The sequence below is a fragment of the Macrobrachium rosenbergii genome, chromosome 21 (genome assembly GCF_040412425.1).
Source record: "Macrobrachium rosenbergii isolate ZJJX-2024 chromosome 21, ASM4041242v1, whole genome shotgun sequence".
Taxonomy (NCBI): domain Eukaryota; kingdom Metazoa; phylum Arthropoda; class Malacostraca; order Decapoda; family Palaemonidae; genus Macrobrachium; species Macrobrachium rosenbergii.
The window spans coordinates 12508964-12529867 of record NC_089761.1 but is presented as its reverse complement, the minus strand read 5'-3'; the positions used below and the strand labels follow the sequence as shown (position 1 = coordinate 12529867).

The window sequence follows — 20904 nt, the reverse complement described above, 5'->3', positions numbered from 1 at the left end:
TAACCTGACTACATCACCAGAGATTCAGTAATGAGTCCTTCAACTTAAGACAGTCATATATAATATATCAAATTAGGACTCGGCAGACACTGATGGACCAACACAAAGCAACTTTTAACATGAAAAATTATATCTTGTAAGTTAAAGTCCTGTAAAAGGAGATATATTAAACTATTTAAAGCTATCATGCAAATCAAATTTGAGATTACAGACTAATCCTCAAATGTCACTTATTTCCTGAAAAAAAAAACCAAAGGACATCATGAAAATAGCACACAGAGCATGAGATTCATGTTTCCATAACCATATATGTAACCTGTATAAGAAACCTCCACTGACAATGTAAGTTAAAATACAACATAACACAATATCTTACAAGAAATAAGAAATGAATGATCAATTAAAAATAAGCCTAGTCAAACTTTCCCAAATTAATACACAGATCTAGCAACTCGCCTACCATGTCTATTCCTATTCCTAAGTATGATTACCAACTACACCAGGCGACTGCCCAAGGAATACTGTAACCATATACACCTAGGTAGAGCAATACTATTAATATGTTGTTTGGGAGGCTTAATAGTCCACATAATATTCTTTGATGACTGGAACCTTGAAAATTAATTGACACAAATTCCCATCAAATCTGCTGGTGCAGAAAACTCACTAATATTTCCTCTCAAATAAATTTTATATATATAACTAGTGAAGTCAGTTAATAGCCTCTGTTAAAAACTTTCATACAAAAAAAGCAAACTTTACAGTTGACTTACATTTCTCTAAATTACTTTCCCTGATACCTAGTGCACTTAATTGTGTTAGGATTAATGTATACAAAGAAAAAATCAATGTTGTGCATCAACAATATTGAAAATCAACCTCTGCTAACACTACATACATTGTTCAATTCTGCCACTCATATGGCATGTCAACATACAGTTTCAATCTCTCACCCTGTACAGGAAAATACTTGTCAGGACACACAACCACTCCATTCTGTACTAAATTTGGCAAAGAATATATTCTATTAACACTATTAAGATCACCAGGATTATTATTATTAATTATTATTATTATTATTAATTATTATTATTATTATTATTATTATTACATTATTATTATTATTATTATTATTATTATTATTAAGCAGTTAAACCATTAAACCAGACCACTGAATTAACCAATAATATAAACACTGATGTCATACTCCAATTAAGACAAAAACTATAGCATGTCTATAAATATAAAACTGAGTACATATAACATAAGAGAAGAAAATAATTCACATGTCAAAATACTAAATGCATAGTGAGAGCCTAAATAGAGTATCCAAACCTGACAAGATGAAAATGTGATATACGAGGGCAATGACAACATTAAGCATAAGACAAAATTGGGGCATAGGTTTTTTGCTAACTTGTTCAGACTCATGCATAACTAAGCTACCAAGTGTTTTATGATTTATTATCAAACCAAGAAATAGTCTGTTCTAAAAACTACTAAGTAATGGACTTGTGTGGCATTATGCCTGTACGGTATAAGTGAACACAATAATCTATAAGTTTACAATCAAAGTCCATGATGGTGAAGCTAACATGTTTGTAATATGAGGAATGGTGAAGCTAACATGTTTGTAATATGAGGATAAGTTAAAATGTAGCTTTGTAAGATTCAATATAAGGACAAAAGAGGAACAGGACAATGCCTCTGCAATACATCAACACTAGTTTTGAGCTTTCAATTACACAGCTAAGGCAATTACTTTATGAGATAAACCTGAATCGTTTTGATTTCTGAATAAATAACAAAAATGTAATAAGATGATCCCTTAAAATATTCGTACTATACACAGATACATTTCCATTACTGTACTTTAATCCTCCAATAAGTTATAGCAAAGAAAAAATAAGTAGAATAAAAAATTAAACTATACAACCTTAAAGCTATAAATGAGCAGATAATGAAGAATTAGAATAATCACTCTTCCTCTTCTTCACTTGAACTGCTTGAAGATGAGCCGTGATGAAATCCATGGCCTATGCCTTTGGTCATCATGTAACCTCCAGCACCAAGAGCTCCAAGGCCAGCAATAGGTGCTGCATATTTCATGGCTTTACCCTACAAAAATTAAATTAGGGTGGTATGAAAAAGAATTTCATATGTTACTCCCTAACATTTTACACGTTACTTTTCTAATGAGTATTTTTACCATTTTAAAAATTTAACCAAACACCTGAGTAGAAATTTTTAGTCTGAATCCCAAACTTAAGACTTATTTAGCTGCTCTACTTAACTAACTAGTCTCTTTTGTCTGCTCTGTTTTTCCATTCTCATCCAGGACTAATCTTTGGTTCATGACCACTCTTGGAATGCAAAGACGGTTGAAGCTGAAAGGCATAACTAATTATTTGCAAAATCTGAACAGCTGATATGGTCCATCACAATGAAAGCCTACGTTAAGACTTGGCTTTATGTACTGGACCCACTCTAAATGGACTGATAGGCAATCTAGTATAGCTATTTACAACAAACTATTGTTCCTTTCCCAGTATCAGCTCTCTGGAGGGTAGGAGACCACTATGAACAAACTTACCAACTTTAGTTATGAAGCAAAATCAACCAACTTTAGTTATGAAGCAAAATCAGCCAACTTTAGTTATCAAGTAAAATCACCTTCTAAATAACAATAAACAGGCAAAGGCAATAAAAATGGATATGGATAACTCCAAATCTACAATAACCACTCTGGCACCTCATGAACATGACACAAGAAAACAGTCTAAAGCTGTTCCAATGCTTGCCACAACATACCTGGAACCTATAACTGGGTCAGATTCCTAGGTAGAAACCGATAACTGGTTATGATTCCTCTTTATCTACTTTGGGAATGATTTCCTCCTCATTTCTAAGAAACATGTTACCAAGTTAAAATGTCCAACAGTAAAAATAAGTTTTAGACCACAGAAAAAATATATGGTTGACTGAAGCAACCACTAAACCCAGTCCATTATTTTTCAAAACATCATAGAAATCCAGGAAACAAGAGTAAGTTACAAGCGGTGACATGCTTAACAACATTCACACAGAAGTAATTTTACATCTTTGAGGAGCAGTTACCACAAAGAGATTGCAAGAGACCCGTCGCACCAACACCGTCTCTTCCAAACACAAGTGTGTGTTTGTTCGTCATCCATCGGAGGGGACAAGACAGAACAAGAGTTTCCCATTTTCTGTCACTCGCAGAATGCAACTTCTACCATACAATATTTCCGTATGTTTCTCCCTAACCATCGTTGTCTTGATTTATGTACAATCACCACTACTTGCATTGCCATGCAAGCATTCTAATCATGTACTCATAATGTTCCACCGAATCTTCTGTATCAAACTGTATGTATGTTTCTGTTTGTGAAGATGCCAAACGTCTCGCCATTTCACATATATTATGCTACTGCATTGTATTCATTAATCTGTCTCGAATCTCATGCAACTGGCCATATGTAGAGTTTCCTGGCCTTTCCACTGATATATGTTTTATCACTGTATGTTTATTGTCTCTCTCACAATCGCCATCTGTTTGTCTGCCGACAAACACAGATGCCTGAAACATTGCCTCTGTTTTGTTCTGTCTGTGTGTAGACGCTACTTTTTCCCCCGCACTGGCCAATAACATCTTCGAAGATTCTGTAAATTCATTCAGTAAGGAACCACCAATAAACCAGTCAACACCCAGCCAGTATGTCACTCAATCCCGTCCTTACAAGATATATTACTGGAATAACAGGTTAAAAGATATGTACATTCATAAATCTGAGACACGGCAGATCACAAGCAAATAAAGATCACGATACAGCATTCACAATTCTCTACTGTCAAATGTTTTCGCGTCAGTTTTCCCTTTATGAGGTTAAGCAAGTTTAAGAATTAAAATGAGCTCTGCCATGCACTCCTAACCGAACTCCCACAAGAAAGAACTTCATCTACACTATCTCCTGTTTCCATGATTTCTTGGCCATTCAGTCCCTACAACCTGCCCTTAGCAACTGACATTGTTTGGGTAATACATTCCAACAGCCTGGGATGGGATGTAACTGGCTGACTCATGCACTAGTCTAGTCAACCTGCTGAGAGAGAGAGAGAGAGAGAGAGAGAGAGAGAGAGAGAGAGAGAGAGAGAGAGAGAGAGAGAGAGAGAGAGAGAGAGAGAGAGAGAGAGAGTGTGTTTCTTCACATATGACAAGTGAACAAGGATTGCCAAAGCAAAGATGGTTTTTCCTGTCAGGGACTGCAATGATATATCAAATTAAAAAGAAATTTGTATTTTTCCTAACATATGAACCTACGCTTTTATATATAGAGTACTCTGCGCCCACCTAGCTTCGGCTGTTCTTTACTCATCTCTTAAAAAAAAACAACCTAACACTACCTGGGTCATGTGGGTTGACCTGATGCCGACCTCCTCTTCCTGTTGTCTGAGGCAGCCTGTACACAGCTCCACTCACCAATGGAGGAAGACCGTAGGTTTGTATGTTTTACAAATTTCAATTTCCCTGGCCCTCACCAGACTAAATGGGTAGGAACGTTACCCCTCAAGGACCGGAAGGGTGTAAGTTGATACAGTGTACTCCCTATTTCTTCATAATGTAGCTGAAGCCACCTTCCCCTCCTGAAGGGTCTTACATCGTTTAAATGCAGTCACCACTGGCAGGACTCCTAAGGAAAGGTCTCATTTGCCTCTTTGGCCTGGAGGACCTGCCCTCCCAAGTGGTTCTCCTTAAACGCCACCAATGGCCCTGACTCTGGCTGGGGCAGGGTCTTTGTCACCTTCCAAATGGTATTCCCTCCCAATTACTTCTGTCAACCGGGAGATAGTGTTCCTTGGTATCTCCCTCTTCCCCCGACCTGTACTTAAGAAGTCTACGACAGATTGGTCTGTGGGGAGCTGTATGTTTAACGTAGGCTCTCAAAGCTCTGACCAGGCATAGCACCATTTCGTCCTGTTACCTATGAAGTCCTTAAGTGAGGGAACAGAAAAACCATTACACCTTAGGTTGTGTGTGGAGGGGTTTTGGACCTTCGACACAAACTCTAGGAGGAAGGTAAAACCCATCAATGTCCATCCATGGGCGTGAGTGACATCATATGAGAGGGCATGAAGTTCTCCCACCCTCATTGTTGAAGCCAGTGCCAACAGGAACACTGATTTTAAGGTCAAGTCCCTATCTGAGGCCCTTCTGAGTGGTTCACAGGGCGCTTTCCTCAGGAGGCTGTGATGCTCCATTCTGGGAGTTTTTCTCAAAGCAACTCTTTGTTCCTAACCATGCTGACAGGGAGTGAGAGGGGGAGCCTTGAATTGCTAACATGGAAAAGTGCTCTTTCTGACGCAGGAAAAGCAATCACATCCTTCACACCTGCTTTGAGGGGATGGAAACCCCTCTCACTGCACCAATGGAGGAAGACCTTCCAATTTCCCTGGTACAGACTAAGGGAAGAGGGTCTGAGGGGGTTGGCAATGACTGCAGCAGCTTCTCCTGAAAGGTCTTGGGATGTTTACCAGCAGGTGGAGAAGGTCTACGTACCACTCCGTTTGTGGCCAAATTGGAGCTGCGAGTGTCATCCTCAGGCCCTGGGACATGAACAGCCTCTTGATGACTTTCCAAAGTTGGCTGAGAGGGGGGGGAGGCATATACATCTAGGTTGTTCCTGGGTGCTGGAAGGCGCCTTGCAGGACGGCTCTTTCATCGGGTAGCAAAGAACAATACAGGGGCAACTTGTTGTTCCTCGCTGTCACAAACAGATCCAATGAGGGGCCCACCCACAACTTGAGTAACCTGTTCACTAAGCCTTGTTCTAACGACATTCTGTTCCCACTATCTGATCAGCCCTGCTTAGTTGCTCTGCCACAATATCCTTTTCCTAGGAATGTACCTGGCTGTCAGTATCAGTCCTTTGGTCTCTAAACATTCATGCATTTCCACAGCTAAGCCATTCAGGCCGTGGGACATCGTGCCTCCGTGCTTGTTTATTTATGCAACCACTCGGGTGTTGTCACTCATGATGACCGTAATCTTCCCTTGGAAGAGATCTTGAAAGTGTTTGAGTGATAGCCAGACTGCTCACATCTCCAAGAATTTGTGATACTGATATTGCTGTTCCTCCCACTTCCCTGAAATGCACATGCTATTCAGAAGGGTATCCCAGCCCCTTCGGGATGTGTCTGAGTATACCAGCATCTCCATGGACAGCTGACTTAACTGTACTCCCTGCATATGGTTTTCTAGGTTCCTCCACCACTGCAGTTCCTCCACATTCCTTGCTGTCACACTTATCAAGCCCATGTTGGAATGTGTATGCTGTCTGTCCTTCTCCCCTATTTCCCATTGCAAGGAATGGATAAGGGTCCTGCCCCTGGACAGGACTCTTCTCTAAGGACACCAAGTGACCGATCAGGGCTTGCCACTTCTTCTTTGATTGGTGAGGGATGGACAGGGAGCTGGACATTTCTAGGAACCTGTCTACCCTCTCTTGTGAAGGGTAGGCCTTAGCTCTCACTGTCTATTACCATGCCCAGGTATCTGATCCTGTGTCAGAACTAGGTTCGACTTTGTGGGGTTGATCAAAATTCCTAGGTACCTGCATAACTGTAGAGCTGTGTCCCTGTCTCTCATGGCTTGTTCTGCCGATGGTGCTAAAATAAGCCAGTCGTCCAGGTACCTTCGTAGTTGGATGCCCCTCCTGTGGAACCATTCCCACATCAGTTGAAACACCCTGGTGAATGCTTGGGGGGATGTCACGAGGCCAAAGCAGAGGGCCCTGAATTGGTAGGTGATTTTCCTGGACACAAAACACGGGAACTTACCGGAGGATGGGTGTACTGGGATGTGGAGATACTCGTCTTGAAGGTCCAATGAGACCATGAAGTCTCCCTCCGTGATCACCGCCAAGATCAACTGGGCCGTCTCCAATTTGAACGGAGTCAGTTTTATGAAGCTGTTCATTGTTGACAGGTACATGATGGGTCTCCAACCACCCAATGCATTCTCCACCAGGAAGAGGCAGCTGTAGAATCCCAGTGTGTTGTCCTCCACTGCTTCTACTGCCCCCTTCTGTAGCATGTCTCCTATCTCCCATTGCAGGGCTCTCTCCTTGGATGAGTCGCTCCAGTAAGAGGGGGAACTCGAGTGGTACTGATGTCAACAGTGGTTTCTGCTGGAAGGAGAGGATGTATCCCTTCCTGAGGGGTCTGAACTGTTCACTCCTCCGCTCTGCACTGCAGCCAATCTTGCCACTTGTTCCTCAGACAACCCCCCACCATGGTCTGATGTGGGGGTGGAAATGTCCAAAACTCATCCAGTACACCTCTCTTCCCAATCCTGTTTTGCTTCCAAGGACAAAGGGGCTGGGAGGTCTGGAAGGACTGCCTTCCTTCCTCTCATGGTTTTTCCTGAGTGGCTGGGAGGCCCTGTTGCTGACATGTTACCCAACAGCATGACAGTTATCCTTCTGCTTGTGGCAGCAAGACTGAGTGACAAAGGAGAATTGCAGACATCCTCCCTTCTTCCCACTGCTTCCTTTCCTGGGGCCAAAGCCTGGTAAGAAGGGTCAGGAAGACTCTTAACCTTTCCTGAGATAAAGGAATGCTAGTGACCCAACACTGATGGCACAGCCACCCAAGAAGGGTTGACTGCACTACTCTTCACTGGTCCCAAAGTCACCTCAGAGGAAACTGCATGGTGGATAACAAATTCCTGAGCATCAATTCTCTTTGTCTCCACCACCACATCAACCTTACTCTTCGGATAGAATATGGAGGAGCTTAGATATCATCAGTTACTAAGTGTGAGACCATTCTCAGTTGTAACTTGTCTCTTGATATGAGGCACTGAATACCAACATGCCTTTTCAAGACCAACGTAGCCTAAGTCTGCAGATTCTCCTTCTCCTCCTCCGAGGAGACCCTGGGAAAAAAAATAAGTCTGCCATCATGTTGAGCAACGAGTCTAACCATGATGAAACCAGGAACCAAGCCATGGCAACTGACACATGGCCCCTGCTCCAGAGGAGGAGAAAGAAATCTCTCTTGCACAAGGCCATTCCAAATCCAGGTTGTTCATCACCCCAAAAACTGCTAGGTCCAGCTGAGGAGGCCACATCTCAGTATCCTCAAGGAGACAGCGTTTCTACTGCCATGTCAACAGCATTGGAAGAAGCTTGGCAGAGCAAATGGAGGAAAAATAATTCTCCAATTTGGGGACCAGAGAATCTGCCTCCTCTGGAACACCTTACACAAGCAGGGACCAGGCCAACCAAGAGGAGGGTGCAAATTCGAAGGCAAAACTAAAGGTATGCTTCATGGAGGGCATCAGGTGCTACTTCAAGTAGCCCTAGTCACTTCCCCAAAACCACTGTACTGTATGAATTAGTTAAATGACATCATGAAAATACCTCTCCAGCCCATCCTGCAGGGGTTCTATGGGCAAGGGATAGTCAGGTCTGACAGAATCTAAGGCAGCACAAGTTGGATCCTCTACCGATGGAGGGAGATAAAGTAGCCCAACCATGCCCCTGTTCAGAGGATCATGACAAGTATCTAGAACTCATCCCAGACACCAATTCATGGTCAGGCAGCGCTAAAGGTGATCACATAGAATCACCCTCACTGTTCTCGTGTCCTGAAATGGAGACCGATTCAGCAAGGCTGGCCCTGCCACCATCTGAGATGGGAAGGAGTGCATACTGCTAGTGGAATAACACTAAGCTGTGCACAGGCCAGATTGACCCCAGGTCATGCATGCTCCAACATGGACCTATACAACAGATGCAGGTGAAGCAATAACTGAATCAGGAACCAATATCACACCAGCAACAGCACCAGCCAAGGAGATAGTGTCATCACTGACCAGTCTGCACATACCCTCCTCCTTGAGGAACATGAAAATGGGTGGAACCCATACCAATACAAGCACAGTGGGTCAAATCCTTCCTCCTCGAACTATCATCTCTTGCACTGGACAAGGAACCAAGAGTGCATACGCTCTAGACCTTTGCAAGCAGTACAAAAAAAAATGAGGGTCAACAATCACAAGTGACATGAATCTAGCACACACACACACACACTCAATTACTCCCCGGACAGCTATGCTTATCATTCTTCCTAGAAGAATTAATTATCAGGAGCCACTATCCTATGCAGTCAAAATCAGGACAAACAAGCCAGTCTCAACCATCCACACCCAAAATTATTTATGCTTCAATTGCCATGATGAAAGTCTTCCAGAAGAAAAAAAAAAGTGACAATGTGTACAGTAGGCTTAGGTGTGTCAACCACCCCTCAATCACGTACCACTAGTTAATTTTCCTTGTTACTGAGCTTCAACAACCAGACCTGTATTTGCTGAAGGTATACATATCAAAGACGAAGGTTTGTACTATTGTAAGAAAAAAGGTCATACTTCAAGTGTGGAATGGCTGATGTTTGCAGCCGATACAGAACTTATCTGGGATAGTGAAAATAAACTGTGGAAACTGGTTACAAAGTTTAAAATTGTTGTCAAGTGGAAACACTTAAAATTAAATGTAGGCAAGTATAAAGTTAGAAGGTAAATGAAAATCAGAAACATGAGTCAATGAATGTTACTGTCGATTGTGAGGGAATGGTAGCATATGAGTCATGTATGGGAGTATGTATAATGAAAGATGATACTATGAAGGAAGAGGCGAGTCACAATAGATGATATAAGAAGGTAGCTAAATGTATGCAAAGATCTGGAAGAAAATTAGAGTTTCTATGAATACCAAGGTGGGAATATATGAAAAACTGTTAAGCCAACTCTCCTTTATAGAAGTGAAGTGCAAACACTGAATGCACATGAAAGGAAAAGATTTTGAAGGTCCTAAGATGAATTGTTTCTGTAGTATGTATAAGTGGCATAAGAAGAATTGAAAGGGTAAGATGTGGCAATAAGCAGAAATGGTAAGTACTGGTGAAAAGATGGATCAGTGTATTTTGCAATGGTTCAGTCAACTTGAAAGAATTGAGGAGACAATCTGGTGAAAAAATAGAAAATGCTAAACAGAGGGAGCAAAAGCAGTACAGGAGCTAGTTTAAAACCAGGAAGCAAAAAATCCATGCAAGATAACAGTGAAGGGTGCTGGGTATGTAAAAGGGTTCAGTGTGCTGCAGAAAAGTGTTCTTTGTAATATGGAGACGCTTATGTTGTGGCAGTTTCAGCAAAGGGTATTCATCATGCCTTAGCAGTTAGAATACAAATGAAGCCCTGACTATTACATTATTTTATGTTTGGATCCATCCTGTTTTGGGGAAACTGCTTAATGCTGAACATAAAACATGCAACAAATATAATTTGATACTCACTGGCTTGGACATCATTTTAGCTGTTGCAAGAGCTCCACCAACTTGCATTGCTTTATTAAGAACTCCTCCTCCTCCACCATTATGGCCAGGATATCCACCATAACCAGGATATCCACCATGACCAGAATATCCACCATGGCCAGGATACCCACCAGCATGTTTTGTTTTCTGTAGAAAAAATAACAGTGTAAACAATAATGTATGACAATCACTGACTCAATTTTTATTAAGTAGTTGTTTTGGAAAATAGGGACACCCATTCACATGCTCTATTTATATATACTCTGCTAAAATATCAAATATCCACTCATTTTAAGCGAGTTTGTCATTATTATTTCTTCTCTCTGTTACTTACTCGTGCTATAACCATCAACTACACCTCAAGAATGTCTTTCAAACCCAAATAGACAACCTTACAAAATGACTGCTTATCACTCCAAATACTTTGGAACATTATTATGCTGAGGTATAGAAATCCAATGATATAGGAATGCATATACAGTACTCTGCTGGTCTTCAGCAGCTTTTGCCTCTAGCTGAAAAGTCATAAGGGAATGTATCAAGGAACACCACTGATAGATGGTACCAGCAGGAAAGATGTGCCCCAGGGAGGGCACAAGGACCATAAAACCATTTTACAGATATACAAATACTGACTACAAAAAGGACGAGGGAGCCCTAAAAAACATCATCTGGGCCCAAGTGATCTGTGCTGGTGTAGACACAACAGTCGACCTTATGATACACTATAAGGATCAGAGGACTGCCCAGTACCTCAAGAAGAATATCCCCACTGTCAGCAGTGTTCCCATGAAGAGTAGCAGTAGTCTACCAACTAATGTGCCCCAAGAATAGATGCCACCAAGAGGATTGCTGTCCACCTACATGAAAGGGCAGCTAAAATTAAAATAACTGAGCAATCAAAGAAAACCAAAAACTAAAATCACTAAAATTTATAACTTAATCAAAATTATCACAGAAAGAAAGCACAAATGGGTTCACTTTGGTGCTCATGATTCGGTTTGTTAGTGAGTTGAAAAATAGGGAAACAGCAGTACTCTCCACAATCTAGTATTGCATGACAGCAACAAGACCAACACTGCATGAAACAGCTCTTCTGACAGCAACATGACCACTGCTGCCCTCAACATTCTTTGGTGGAAACCCACCCTCATTTTTACCCAAGGGACCCTTTTTCTGACCACCGTCAAAACTACAAGACATGCCTGAGATGATACAATAACTACCCTCCTCCTCGAGCAGCGAGCAAAACCCCCTTTTCCAGCCAATCAGTGCCTCCATCATTCAGCCAGACTCAGAGCCAACAGGAGAGCTCTCCGACTGTGACATCCAATCAAAAATTGTCCCCAGCATCTCTAGCAAGCAAACCAATGAGGAGACTCCATCCTCTGTCAACAATCCTCCCAGTACCACCACCCCCCAACCCCCAATTCTCCAACACTCACAGAGGGGAACAGGCGCAACCATCACTGTCTGGAAGAAGGGTTTGCTTGTACAAAATAATCCACTAGCAATCAATGAGAAATCTGAGCTGCTCCTGGCTGCAATGGTGGCCCCCTATATATACCATCACCCACACCCCCTCTCTCCAGATTCTCCTCACCTGTCTAGAGAATGACCATTGAGCTGGTCAAAACCTTGGCAACAAAAAAAAACACCAGAAGGAATACTTGAATTACGACCTCAGAATCCTTCTTCCAGAAACCTGCTGGTGAACTCTATGGGATTATCCCCAGTATTTCACTACCTTCTCAGTTGTGTGGGGGATAAAAACTACTTCACACATGCTGCTGATGAATTTCTCTCTACCAAAGTATGAACCCAGGCCAATTATTGTTTCATAGTAACGCAGGAAAGAATTGTACAGAAAAGTAAGAAGACTCAATGTAAATTTAATCTGGATGGTGCAGCCATTATATATAACAGGATATTTATTATTGCTATTATTGAGGATGTTGTGCAATAAGAACCTCACAAGTTACGGCAAAGATGCAATACATTACTACACTAAAATAATTCTCCTTGTAACTTCTAATAAAGGATTTTGACAGGAAAAATCTGTTTCTGAGGAGGAGCCGTGTCACCGGTGAAATAATCCATTCAGCACTTATTTCTAGGTAATTCCATTTGCTAGATACCAGAGAAAAGCTAAATGTAAAGCTGAGGTTACTACCCCAGGCGACTCAAGAAATGGGTCGTGTATGGTAGGGTGAGATGTCACAATCACGGGACCCTGCCCTATAAAGATTTCAATGTCAAAAGTCCCAACGAGAGAGGTGCCGATACAAGCCCATGCACTACTGCAGACTGTACACAAGGCAACACTAGCCGCATTCCATGTTAGCACCCACCCCACTAGAATGATGTTTACCATGGGAGGGAGAGAATGAAAAACAGGGTGGGTCACCGGGTGATACGGGCCCCTCCCAGAAATAGATTTTTCCTTTGTCAAAATCCTTTTTCTGGATCGGGGTCCCGTGTCACCCGGTGAAATAATAACAGAGAAATAAACATCATTCTTATGCTATTAAAGACTTAAATAGAGATGTTGAAAACTAGGAGAATTCTACCTTGAACATTAGTAAGGTCCTCTAAATTCATGTAATGAAAATAATGTAAGTGGTCACCGTCTAAGATCATGAGCTTAGGATTGAACCTGAATAGGCTTGTATCAAGAAAATACTTTCTGCCTGATAGCAGACACAATGACAGTAACCCCCTTTTTTTTAAAAAGAGAGGATCTGACAAAATTGCGAGGTCCTGTCTAAAAAAGCCTGTAAGGAGAAAACTGGCACAGAAACAGACCTTGTAAGGGGAGTACTTTCCAAGGTGACCACCGAAAATGAGGACCTTCAACTGTAGATAGAAAGTTAGGGTGAGGAATTCACAACACTACCCCTGATGAGGGGAAACCAAAATGATTGGTTCCGCTAGACAGGGCAGACAGTACAGGAAAACTAACTCTAGAAGCTAAGCTGATTAAAAATTTTGGGTCTTCCCCAACAAGGAAAGGTAAGAACAAGATGATTGTTGGTTACCGAAGCTAACTCCGATACATTACTCAAAGACCAGGAAACCAAATGTGGACGGAGTACTGGTCTTAGACGAACACAGACCTTAGGGATGAAAGTTAAGAGCCTGTGAGTCTGGTTCCAACAAAACACTTTCCTCGAGGCCAATGCGGCCGCATCATTACTGTAGCTTCGAAAACTATGTGAAGAGTGCTAGTTACTTAACTGCAGAACCATACTGCAGTAGAGAAGGATCCCTTAACTGATTTTAGGAAAACAGTAATAACAGGACCAATATCAGTTTCCTCCTTCAGTTTCCTCCTAAACTGTAAGATTCACAAAGACCAAAAGCCAGGGCATCAGAACTTGAGGGGCTGATGCAGGCTGAGTTCATACCAGACGTGACAGCTTGATAGTTTTGTGGCTGAATTGGGTTGCAAACAGACCTACTTCCAGGTCCAGGAAAGGTCACAAGACTACCTGAATGACGCTCCGTCTAAGGACTATTCCGACACCAGGGGGGAGGCCCTGGATAGGGAAAAAGTAGTGACCTTTTGGACCCCTACAAGAAGGGTGGTAGACAGAGGCACTTGTGCCTGTTGGTTATGGAGAAGAATGAACCATAACCTGAATGAAGCTTCTTCGAGTCCAAACCCACTTGTTTCATGGCGCACTATTGCTGTTTTGTTCAGAACCAGCCTAAAATGAAACCTCTTGGGAGGAAGAAGTTTCCCAAGGACAGGAAGACTGCCACAGCCCTCCAAAGCGTTGATATGGAACTGCGGAACGCGTGACCGACTAAGTTCCATGTACTTCATTGGGCCAAAAAATATCCACCCCACCCGTCCAGAGAGGTGACGGTGTGGAATACTGAGGCCGGAGGGGAAAGCTGGAGAGGAACTGACTTCAATAAGCAGTTGACAGTTGTGCATGGCAAAACAGGAGGAATCAGGGAGACACGTCCTGACTCCGCCATACCCGGTTATAAACTCCAGCTTTGACTTCAGAAGGAGAACCGTCACTGAAGCAAACTGGAGAAAACTCAAGACCTTTTCTTGGGCACGGGGAGAGGTATGCTTGAGTTGATGAAATGATAAGATGCCCTTGCTATCTCTTTCCACTTCCACTGGATTCACAACTACTGATCACCGGCTGACAGGGGACCCTGGTTATCCAGAAACTTAGAAACCGATTATATTTTCACCTATTTATTTAATAATCTATTAATTTATCTTTTGTCTTCAAATAACTTATCTCTTCTTTCTGCATTTCCTATTAGCTTCTGCAATTTCTTTCAAATAAACACCATATTCTTTGGAAGTTTCAGTTTCAAGCCAATGGCCCTGCAGGCCTTTTAATATGAATAGGACTCATCTTCTGAATAATAATAATAATAATAATAATAATAATAATAATAATAATAATAATAATAATAATAATGTCAAATTTAATGCAGTAATTCACTGTAGCTCCTAAAAACTTTATACACTAAAAAATGTTGGAGATTCTGATGATACTTCTTCTAAGGATTTGCTATCTGTTTTTGATGCTTCATAAACAATGACTGAAAATTGGACAAAAGCTGTTTAAGTGCTGCTCTTCACACACTGATTTCATGTGATAAGTACGAAGTCCCTCAAAGACAAGTGAAATACAGAGAGGCATCTAGTTATAACAGGGTTAGGTTCTTGCATGTATGTCGTAAGCCGGATTTTGATGTAACTCAGTTTGCACTTTAGTATTCAGGTATGTACATGCTACCCCATAGCATAATTCCCTTTACCTACAGCCTACCATGGTTTTATCACCATGAATAAAATTCTATACAATAACTTTCATATATCTTTACGATAATGCATTATATTAATTCATTTTACTTAGAATTAATAGATCTGCCTTTTTACAATGTGTTCCCTTACCATGAGCTGTACTTACTATGCATTCATTAAAAAGGTAATATTAATCTTTGAGCTACTGTGATCACTGATTTCCCATTTTGCCTCGTAATATCACGAACACCTCATGTATGTAACTTCCTGTATTTATATCAGTCAACACCTACTTATGAACTTTCAGAGATATGAACAGAAAGGGTTACAAATTAAAACTGTTTAGAGTGCTCCCCTTTGCCACCTATAAGTCAAATTTTGCTCTTCGCACCTATTCTGCTGGTAGCAACTTTTGCAAAGAACAGAAGAATGCGAAGAAAAAGAAGAACCTGCTCCTTTAACCCCACCCCTGACTATCCCAGATATTCTCGTGATTTAACTACCATGTATTCTTCTTACAAACATGAGAATACTCGTTCATACTCGTACAATATTCCTACTTATTTCTATCTTCCCGATTTAACTCGTTCTTTGATGAATTCCTATTTTCTATATTTCCTCTCCCCATAAGAAAGGTTGTGTATATTTTTGTCAATAGATGGTAGTGTGCATTGTTTACTTTGTGAATTTCCAATGTCAGACGCTCCCCCTGTAAAATTCTCTCCAAGTTCACAACTTTCAAGGCATGATAAAAATACTAAATTTTGAATGTTGTATAAATCAAAATTTTATTTTCTTCTTTTTACCTCTCTAACATTCAAAGTAATTATTTATAATGCTGCATGATTTAAAAATGCAGGCAGTCCCCTGGTTATGTCAGGGATTTTGTTCCAGTTAGAAAATGCTGTAACTCAGAACATTAGCGCTTATGGCGCCGTAATGCGAGTTATGGTGCTGTAACTTTAGGGTTATGGCACTGTAACTTTGGAACAAAAGCCGTAACCCGGAACCGATTTTTTGATGAATATAATTGAAAAAGCGCTGTAAGTAAGGAATGCTGTACGTCGGAGCTGCCATAACCTGGGGACTACTAAAGTGAAAATAGTATAATCTATGACTCAAGAGTTAACTTGGGAATGTAAAATCAACAAAAATTATGCGCTACATATTAAAACTAACTAACAAATGATTCAAGATGTGAATGGCTGTCCAAAACATAATGTGTTCATAAGTTGAGTAGAGACTGCACATGTGGCATGACGGTCTTACGCAAAGACCCATCATTTAGCCTTTTTAAATTTTTTTTTCAGTTTTAAATGAGTACATATATATTTATATTTTTACAGTATATAGGAGAATATTTTATCACTATTGATATTATATTTTCATTTAACTAATTAATTTTCCAATTCATCTCAATGTTTTGTTGCTTGCCTTACATTTACTGTATAGCGAAGTTTCATATGCTACAATGGTTAGCCACTCGTAACTGCACCCAAAATAAAACCAATTAAACCTTATTTCAGTTGACTTTGATGAATATCACACCACTAATTCAGTACAGTCATTGGAAAGTAGTAAAAGGGCATTGCGGGGATGCATGCCCAGCACACCCCGAGCGAATATCTAAAATCTGCGGATACTTAAACCCCTTCTAAAAAACACTTAGAACTGGCTATTTTGATAGTTCAAAACACAAAAAAAAAGCTCTAAAAATGCTTAATACAAGTATTATCCTACTTACGATGGGGTTAGGTTCCAAAAACCCCATCGTTTGTGGGAAAAAAAGAATCTCGAATCTAGCCTAGCCTACACTAGGGTATTCAGTACCATGTATACATATATGGTAGCCTAGCAGCACTATAAAGTATACTCTATACATATACAGTATAGTAATTATTATTATCAGCTAATTCTGGAGGTTCATGCAGACTGACATGATAATTCAATACAAAGAGAAATTGAATAACAAACAAGAATTACCTTAGCCTACACTGTGGTATACTGTATACATATATGGTACCCTAGCCTACATTATACTGTACTCTATATTCACACGTTAATACCGTATTATACAACCATCAACATAAAGAATATGCACCTTTTCCATGGATCTTTTAAAATGTTGTGCTTTACTTCACTATATCCAATAATATTGCATATATATCCTTATATTGTTTTTGTATTATAAATTGCGATCAATTTATAATACAAATCGATTATGAGGTAAGTTTATTTCACTGTATTTAACTCGGTTCAGAGCGCTTTTCTTGCTTCTAGTTGGCATAAATGAATCTCTAGATACTTTATTTATATGGGACAAGATTAATTTTCGTTATACAAAGTTTTTTTAAGTCGAAATATAACTTCAATAAGTCTCGTTGTGAAATTAATATTGCTATTTTTTCGTTAATAGATGATGTTGGCCGTTTGGGGGCATGCTTGTTTTGTGTTAAAAAAAATCAAGATTCCGTTTGCTATTTTCACTTGATTCCATCATATAAGAGCTTTACGTATTTATCTTTTATCGGAGTGAAAACAGCAGTAATATGTGTTCTTTCATGCCCAATAGTTTTGATTAAAACACTTTCTCTCCAATTTTATTTACAGTTGAGTTTCATCCATGGTGCCAAGCACAATAATTTATAGTCATTAGCTGCTTGAACATTGTTTTCTCAACTTCAGCTACAACACAACTTAAATTTAAAGTACAGTAATACCTCGAACTTGTGCGATTGAGTTAAAACAAGGCAAAAGACACACAAATTTTTCATTGGAACCTCACTAATGGTCAAGACAGCAGTTTTTCACAGACACGCGAACATTTGCGAAAACTGAGAAACCCAGCAAAAGTGTTTGTTTAATTTTTTATGTAATTTATAAGTTTTCAAGCTTTTATGTGTAAATTAAATAACATTAAATATTATTGAAAGTAATAAACTCTCTCTCTCTCTTTTAGTGAGATGAATTTTTATGGTACATGTATACAGGTATGTTTATTTGTATGATAAACTTTTACCTAATAATAAGTACTAATTTTCAAATAATAATAATATAATAATAATAATAATAATAATAATAATAATAATAATATAATAATAATAATAATAATAATAATAATAATAATAAAACTGTAATTACAAAATTCATATTATTTTGAACAAACAAATTCTTCCCTCATCTTTTGTAAGAAGGAGGTGAAGGCAAAAGCTGCCAGACATGTCATTTAACATGACAAGGAGGAGTGTTGCTAATCAGTGGTCAAATTTTCTTGCAATTCTGTGTGTGTGTGTCCGTAATAATTCATAAAAATTTCACTCTCTTAAGTAAGGACAACTGTTCTCTCTGTTCTCTCTCTCTCTCTCTCTCTCTCTCTCTCTCTCTCTCTCTCTCTCTCTCTCTCTCTCGTTGAAGTTAGCCAACCCTTTTCCATTACAGCACTGTTTTTCTGTATGGGGTAGTTAACTGTACAGTAGATAATTTTGAATTGTTCTGTAAATAGCAACGGAGTTCTAAAACATACAGTAGAGACATAGAGCATTTCAGAACAAAGAGAAAGTGACAGAATAAAGAATATTTTACAAACGAAGTTGAGAGGACTTCTAGAAATAGATCGGCGGAATGGGGGAGAGAGTCACACCATTTATTTCTTTTTTTTAAGGGTAATGTATGAAACTAACTTTTAAATAAAAATACAGTAACTTTAATTTCATTTAATAGTTAGTTTAATACTGAATTTCCATATTTTGATATCAAACTTAAGAATAACTTTCTCTCTCTCTCTCTCCCGTAATAATTCATAAGTAATATAACTTGATATTTCAAGTAAGGGCAATATCTCTCTCTCTCTCTCTCTATCTCTCTCTCTCTCTCTCTCTCTCTCTCTCTCTCTCAGTTATTCTCTCAGTCTCCGTAATAATTGATAAATAATTTCACTCTCTTAATTAAGGACACTCTCTCTCTCTCTCTCTCTCTCTCTCTCTCTCTCTCTCTCTCTCTCTCTCTCTCTCTCTCTCTCTCTCTCTCTCTCTCTCTCTCTCTCTCTCTCATTCATAGTTAGCGCTCACACATTTTTACAACTTATTAATTCTCTGTACATCTTTACCTGTACAGTAGATAGTTTAAATTGATCTAATTTGACCTGTATCGTCTACGAAGTGTAAATGTGCTAGTGTCACAAATACGTTCTAAAACATAGAGACATAATAACTAAGAGTTGTATTAGTGAAAATGTAAAACACTGTTTGTTCATGAAAAAGCATTTCAGAACAAAGAGAAAGAGACGCAGAATAAAGAAGTTGTTAAAAAAAAGGTTGAGACGATTCTAAAAATAGATCAATTGGAAGGGGAGGGAGAGAGAGAGAGAAATTCTCCTACAAATCTCAGTTTTTATGTCAACCATTTATTTCTCTTTTTTAAGGGTAATGTATTAAGCTAACTTTTAAATGAAGTTACAGTAACTTTAATTTCATTTCAAAGTTAAGTTAATAATTTGGGAGCATGATTAGGGTCATATTTAGTGTTTAAACTTTGGAAATAAGCATTCATTAGCCTTTTTAGGGACCATGCCAAACTTATGGAAAATTCACCCTGCGTGAGGGGTTCTGGAACCTAACCTCGCGTAAGTTCGGAGTATGACTGTATATTTCCTGGCCGATTTTTCATCCATAGCGAATACAGTAAGGGTATAATGTAAAAATATTTAAGTCCTACTCTACTTAACGTCATTTGTAACATAACTACGACAATTGTTTACTACCGTACAATGGCTGAAATATAAGCAAAACAGCTGTTGTTTTCCGATTCGGTTATAAGCAAAACAACAGTTTCTCATTTGGTTGTTTATGGCTGTACGCATTTACGCAAGAGTATAACGTTACTAACAATACTTTAATCATTCTCTTTTACTCTTTTAACTAGAAGATGGAATAAAGAGATGGAGGAAAAGAAGTTGGTCTATTGTAATTTGGTCCTTTTTGCTGCCTGATTGTACACTGTTGCTTGCGCCTGGGCTAAATTTAAAAATATTTTATAAATATTGTCATATTGGTATTAACTGTTTAACCCATCTCAAAATCGAATTATTGTAAGGCGAATTATCGTAACTCGAGCACTACCTGGGTACTGAGTATTTTAATAGTTTTATAAAAAAAAGTGCATTTAGTCGTGAAAATGATACGAAAGTACAGTAATTAGTGAACAATTCTCAGTGAAAAATACCACAAATGGGCAAAATTTCCATGAATAATGTGTATACAGTATGTGTTTCATAGAGAAATCCGTGAATCAGTGAGTCCACAAATCATGAGAACACGAATACGGAGGGTTTACTTAGCATTGCTGATCTTTACTGTGATCTCAACCAATTTCCGTTTCGTCATGATGTTACAAAACCCTTTTGCGATGTTTGCGTATCACGTTCGGAGCACATTATTTTGGTAATGTTTACATATTCCCATTTACTCAAATCTGCTTCAAGCTTATTTTAAGAATAGTTATTAACTCATAGTTGTTGAATGGTAAATGCTATAATCTTTTATCTTTTTTATTTCATGAATGCATAAAAAATATCGCTGAACTTCCTAGTTGCCTCTCTTATTACTCAAACATTATGCAAACTGATCTTCTTTTGAACCATCAGTACTTGAAGTGAAATCTTACTGCTATTCATCGCCTGCAAGTTCCTTAAGGGTTTGAAACAGACTTCTAGCATTTGCCTGTATAGTAAT

The 20904-nt window shown here is 39.3% G+C and overlaps 1 protein-coding gene across 5 annotated transcripts in view; it reads right to left on the bottom strand.

Annotated features, from left to right (window-relative positions):
• Positions 1 to 1131: 1131 nt before the first annotated feature.
• LOC136849677 (uncharacterized) overlaps positions 1132 to 20904 on the bottom strand; it is a 193692-nt gene continuing 173919 nt past the window's right edge. For 3 of the 5 annotated variants that reach the window (XM_067123011.1, XM_067123016.1, XM_067123014.1), the window contains exons 7-8: positions 10375 to 10542; positions 1132 to 2118 (exon numbers count right to left, since the gene is read on the bottom strand). In XM_067123011.1, coding sequence (XP_066979112.1) covers positions 1978 to 2118; positions 10375 to 10542 — 309 coding nt within the window. In that variant the 3' untranslated portion in view covers positions 1132 to 1977. The remainder of the gene's footprint in view (positions 2119 to 10374; positions 10543 to 20904) is intronic. The other 2 variants (XM_067123015.1, XM_067123013.1) reach the window with 1 other exon arrangement.